Source organism: Mustela nigripes, chromosome 1 (assembly GCF_022355385.1).
Source record: "Mustela nigripes isolate SB6536 chromosome 1, MUSNIG.SB6536, whole genome shotgun sequence".
In the NCBI taxonomy this organism is placed as follows: Eukaryota; Metazoa; Chordata; class Mammalia; order Carnivora; family Mustelidae; genus Mustela; species Mustela nigripes.
Window position 1 is genome coordinate 162,725,293 of NC_081557.1, and position 6,084 is coordinate 162,731,376.

Consider the following 6,084-nt stretch of genomic DNA (forward strand, 5'->3'; position numbering starts at 1 on the left):
TGGCATGAAAGATACAGAGAAATTTGTGTATTACGGAGGTACTCTGTGGATGGAAACAAGGGATAACTCAATGACACTTTTATGGACTGGTGACAGAGGTCAGTTGGGTTGATAGGCATTATCAACAATGTCACCACTAAATCCCATCATCTCTCTTCTTAAAGTCATAGAATGAATTATATAACATCCATTCTCTAAGAAGTTATTTTATTACAGCAACATTCAAGATGCATTATTTTATTTTGCACAGTTACACTACATTTCCATCTTTGATACTCTTCCTCTGTATTGGAACAATCAGAGAGGTGATACACGAAGGAATGAAATCCCCAAGGAGGTCCCTGCACCTTTTATCATCTGGGATCTCAGAACAGCAGGATACAGCGGATGCTGAAACAAAAAGTGCAGTAATAAAATGATTGATGTGCTTAAGAAACAGTGATTTCAGCAAAGCAATTTTGCACAGTACCATGTGAGGTTGCATTGCCTACTTTCTTCCCTATACCCCCTCCTGACCACCTTCAACCCAGTACACCTGTATGAAATATTGACTGATCATCTGTTTGGGATCATCATTAATATCACCATGTGGATATGGTGAAAGCAGGATCAGCATCAGGATCCAACATCAGAAAGGAAGGCCTCAGCTTTGAGCCCAGCTCCCTCAGGCTGCATGACCACAAAGACATCCAAATCCTCTGCTATAGCTTCTGATCAGCATCTGTCAATCCCAAGATCTAGCACTGTGTCTGAAGAGGAAAGAAAATAAATGCATTTTGGGGGGATTCCTTTCCTTTTAAAGTCTTTCTTCTGCTTGATAGATCCCCTCTCTGCATTCTCTGTAATCCGATTATAAAATTTCGGATGAGGTTTCTTGATTCTTCATTCCTGATTTAGATGGGCTGACATGCTGGGTCAAAACCAAGAAAGCAGTATAGTAAGGTAAAACTTAAAGACCTAGAGAAATTTTTTTTTTTAAAAATCACTTAAACAGAAAATCTGTAGGTAGAGTTGGGGAAGAGAATATGAAAAGGAGATGTGTTTAGAATCAGAATGAGAAAATCAAAGCATTCATCACAGGAGTAATTCCCTATTTATTTATTATTGTTTGTTCTCTTCTGTGTATCCAGCACTTAGGAAAGTCCTGGCTAATATTATACTATCACTAAATGAACATTGAAAAAATGAACACACTGAGTGAACACTCCATTCCTGCTAGCTGAAGCAGAGTGTCTATTTGTCAGAAATGACGTAGAAGGATTTGTGCTCTAGGTGGAGTCTAAACCTTGGCCTCTAAGATTCCTCGCAAGATTGTATGACTCCAATCATATCAACTCATTCATTCTAGATTATGTCTCTAACCAGAAAAAAAATGTATAATTGACCAATGTAGTGTGGAGTGGTTCTTAGTATTATATTGGATTCTTGAACATTTCTTTAAAATAGGTCGATGAGGATATTTCCTAAAGAGGGACCTACAGGTAAAACCTTTTCTTATTCTGGTGACAGTCAGGAATAGGGTTGAGCATGTGAAAGATATTAAAGATCTAAATAGCCATCTCTTTGTCACAAAACCACTTGGAAATGTTTGAGTAGTCATTTTCACTGTGAATTCAGGGTATAGAAGATCATCAAATAAAGCACTCACGTTTTTCCAGCATGGTACAACTCAAAAGCTTTGTGGAGTTGGTCAAAAGGCAACTGATGGGTTACTAATGGATCTATATTAATTTTATTTTGCAGGTAACTAGTCACAAGTTGGGGAATACAGTCTCTGGTTTTATAATCTGCAAAACAAAAAATTATGTCATGGAGATTTTCTTCTGAAAAATTAACATTAAACATGGAAAATAAATCATTTGTACATCAGAAACCATTGACTACTGTTATTAAATGTGCTGCTCCAGAAATTCTGTTACCTAGAATTCCTTTGAAGAAAAACTGGGTCAATATTCACATGTTACTCAGTTGAAAAATGGTACTTTTAAACTAGAATTCTCTAGCTCAGTTCCTGGGCTTACCATGGCATAAACATTTCATCCTTTGTGTATTCACATGCATGGAGATGGCATTGGAAACAGTATCAGAGCAATGGGGAAATACGGGAATATTAATTGATTAAAGCTGTTGGTTGACATTGCTCATAAATAAAAGCTCTTCTTAAAAGATAAGAGCCGGTGCCAAAACACTAGGTTGATGTTATATATTTATAAATGATTTAAAAAAAACATTAAGAGTCACTTATGGTTTGTCTCCCTCCCAATCCCATATATATATATATGTTACATATTTATAAATAATTTATATATATAAATATATATAGAGAGAGCTTATATTTTTTATATATATGTAAAAAATATATATATAATTTATATAGTGTTATACAATTGAGAAGCTTTGCGGCTATAAAAGCACAAGAAACCCACTGGCATGGAACTGAGGTTGACTAAATTATTTGAAACATTGGAAAAACCCCAAAACTATTTTGCAGGAGATAAAAATTATATTTGGACTTAAAAAACCTATTTAATTAAATTAACTAAAATCGATTTAACAAAATTTTCCAACTCTTGGAGAAATCTTTCCTACCATTATAATTCTGTTTCCTCAAGGAGAAGAATTTTGAATTCTATGTTTCTACAAACTCAAAGGGATTTCATGAGAGCAACCAACCAGCCCCTCCTAGTCATCGACCTACCTCCTAAGCATACTCCCTTCAACGTCCGTCCAGAGACAATCATTGGTGCAGCCAGGGAAAGCTTTGAATTTACTGGAGCCACCCCAACGATCAGGCAGACACCATGGCTCAGGTGGCAGGAATCCCAAGCAGCAAGCTGATAATGATAATAATGACCATAAGCACCCTCCCAGGAGTAAGTGACAGCTACCACCAGAAGTGGAAGGAATCAAGTTCCTAAATCTTGCATCTCTTCCTGGCCAGATACTACCTCAACCTCAGTTTCAACACTGCCAGTGATGGGATCTCATTAGAAAATCAGCAGAGTTTAGTAGGAAAGAGCACAGACTGTGCTAGCTGGATGACCTGAGGTAAGTTACTTAACCTCCCTATGCCTCAGTTTCTTCATTGTAAAAAGAAGAAGAATACTACCTTACTTCATAGTGTAGTTATGAGATTTAAGTGATTTATCATTTTTAAAACATTTAGAACACTACCTGGGATATAATAAGGACCGTATATTTGTTAAATAAAATTGTCCACTAGCTATGGTTCTCTGTCTTACCCATTTGTATAAAATAAAACAAATATATACATATGGGTATGTGAAGTTTTATTATTTTTTTAAATTCAGTTTTGTAGGGATGTTCAGTGTACTTCTTCACATTTAATTATTTTACTTTCTTCTCTGCTTTGTACCAGAAAAAGTTGACTGAATCTTTCTGTCTTTCACTTTTCCTCTGTTTTGTCTTATTTTCTCTTTCCTGTTATCTCTATCACTACCTTTACTTCCTTTATTTTTCAGTTAAGTACATTAGGTACATATGAATTGTCTACCTGCTGTCCTCTAAACTGTAAGATCTGAAAGGTACATATTTTATTCACCCTTGTATCCCTAGAACATAACGCATTGGTGCATAGGAATTCATTTTTCAAATGAATGAATGGTTCTAATATAGGACCCGTAATTACCACGTGAGTTAAATAATGTTTATTAAAAGCATATATGCAGAGCTAAGAATAAAGAAAAGGGACTACTGGTATTGTGGCCTTTCAAATGTTTAAACTTTGTGTGCTACAATGACATATTTTTAAGTATATATTGCTTTTATTTTTAAAATAAATATTTTAGAGTGAATTTACTTTCTTTTACACTTGAGGTCCACAGGTCCAAAACCCATGTTTAGAAGAGTTTGTATGTATCTACATGAAGATATTTAGCATGTTGCACCCCCCACATTAAGCATCTAATCACTGTGCCCCAAGCCCACGTACCATGACATCACTGAGTCCAATGGCCTCAAAGGCAAAGTCAACACCAACTCCTGTCATTTCCCTGACCACCTGCTGGACAGGCTTCTTGAGTTTTTGAGGGTTGAGACAATCAGTGACTCCTAACGCTCTGGCCCGGGGAAACTTCTCCTCATTGATGTCAACCCCAATGATTCTAGAAGCACCAGATGCTTTGCAGCCCATGACAATGGCTGAACCGATTCCACCAAGTCCATAGACCACGCAGGTGGAACCACGAGTGACCTACAAATTCACAGGACAGGTATTAGGAATCAAACCTGGGTGCACATGTAATCAAGAAAACAAACAAAAACAACCATTGAAACTTTTGGAAATGTATATAACAGTTGAACATTTACACAGGTAGCTTCCTCACCTTGGCTGAGTGCACAGCAGCCCCATAACCTGTGGGTACCTCACAGCTTATGAGACTGACTTTATCCAGGGGAGCAGCATCATCAATTTTTGCCACTGCAATCTCAGGTACAACAGTATATTCAGTGAATGTGCTTGCACGGAAAGAGTGATGAATCTTTTTTCCTTTGCAGATGAATCTGCTTGTCCCGTCCAACATTAATCCCGAAGAAGGCAGAACACTGTTTTGCAGTGACACAGACACAGGTGCAGGCAGGGCACAGACACATGGATTTGTAAAGACAGAATTGAGCCCCTTTAGTTACAGGTTAGTGCTTATACAATATCAGCAGTTTAATAAAAGAGTAAGGAGTAAGTTACTAACTCTTGCTTCTCACAGAAGTTTCCCTTGGGATGCAAGCAGGAGCTGCATTCTCTGCACTGTGGAATAATGAGTGTGAGGACTTTATCTCCTGTATATATAAAAAATAATAATACAAGCATTAGTTTGAAATACTTTTGGAACTGAAATACAATAGTATGTTTATAAACGTTTCATCAGATGGTTTGAAAACTTGCTGTGGGCAGGTTATGGCAGCCAGGGAAACACTGGCCATTTTTTTTTTTCTTTTTAAGTTTTTATTTAAATTCCAGTTAGTTAACATACAGTGTTATATTAGTTTCAAGTGTACAATATACTGATGTAACACTTCCATACAGCACCCAGTGCTCATCACAGCAAGTGCCCTCCTTCATCCCCATCACCTATTTAACCTGTCCCACTGCCCACCTCCCCTCTGGTAACCACCAGCTTGTTCTCCATAGTTAAGAGTATGCTTCTTATATTTGCAAACGACATATCACATAAAGGACTAGTGTCCAGAATCTATAAAGAACTTAGCAAACTCAACACCCAAAGAACAAATAATCCAATCAAGAAATGGGCAGAGGACATGAACAGACATTTCTGCAAAGAAGACATCCAGATGGCCAACAGAGACATGAAAAAGTGCTCCATATCACTCGGCATCAGGGATATACAAATCAAAACCACAATGAAATATCACCTCACACCAGTCAGAATGGCTAAAATCAACAAGTCAGGAAATGACAGATGCTGGCGAGGATGCGGAGAAAGGGGAACCCTCCTACACTGTTGGTGGGAATGCAAGCTGGTGCAGCCACTCTGGAAAACAGCATGGAGGTTCCTCAAAATGTTGAAAATAGAACTGCCCTATGACCCAGCAATTGCACTATTGGGTATTTACCCTAAAGATACAAACATAGTGATCCAAAGGGGCACGTGCACCCGAATGTTTATAGCAGCAATGTCCACAATCACCAAACTATGGAAAGAACCTAGATGTCCATCAACAGATGAATGGATAAAGAAGATGTGGTATATATACACAATGGAATACTATGCAGCCATCAAAAGCAATGAAATCTTGCCATTTGCGACAACATGGATGGAACTAGAGCGTATCATGCTTAGCGAAATAAGTAAAGCAGAGAAAGACAACTATCCTATGATCTCCCTGATATGAGGAAGTGGTGATGCAACATGGGGGCTTAAGTGGGTAGGAGAAGAATCAATGAAACAAGATGGGATTGGGAGGGAGACAAACCATAAGTGACTCTTAATCTCACAAAACAAACTGAGGGTTGCTGGGGGGAGGGGGTTTGGGAGAAGGGGGTGGGATTATGGATATTGGGGAGGGTATGTGCTTTGGTGAGTGCTGTGAAGTGTGTAAACCTAG

At 38.0% G+C, this 6,084-nt stretch overlaps 1 protein-coding gene across 1 annotated transcript in view; it reads right to left on the minus strand.

Moving 5' to 3' along the window:
- Positions 1 to 313: 313 nt before the first annotated feature.
- LOC132014072 (alcohol dehydrogenase 1-like) overlaps positions 314 to 6,084 on the minus strand; it is a 13,614-nt gene continuing 7,843 nt past the window's right edge. Inside the window, exons 4-9 of the mRNA XM_059394698.1 lie at positions 4,710 to 4,797; positions 4,347 to 4,566; positions 3,953 to 4,213; positions 2,699 to 2,834; positions 1,649 to 1,787; positions 314 to 390 (exon numbers count right to left, since the gene is read on the minus strand). Of these exons, the coding sequence (XP_059250681.1) occupies positions 366 to 390; positions 1,649 to 1,787; positions 2,699 to 2,834; positions 3,953 to 4,213; positions 4,347 to 4,566; positions 4,710 to 4,797 (869 nt within the window). The 3' untranslated portion in view covers positions 314 to 365. The remainder of the gene's footprint in view (positions 391 to 1,648; positions 1,788 to 2,698; positions 2,835 to 3,952; positions 4,214 to 4,346; positions 4,567 to 4,709; positions 4,798 to 6,084) is intronic.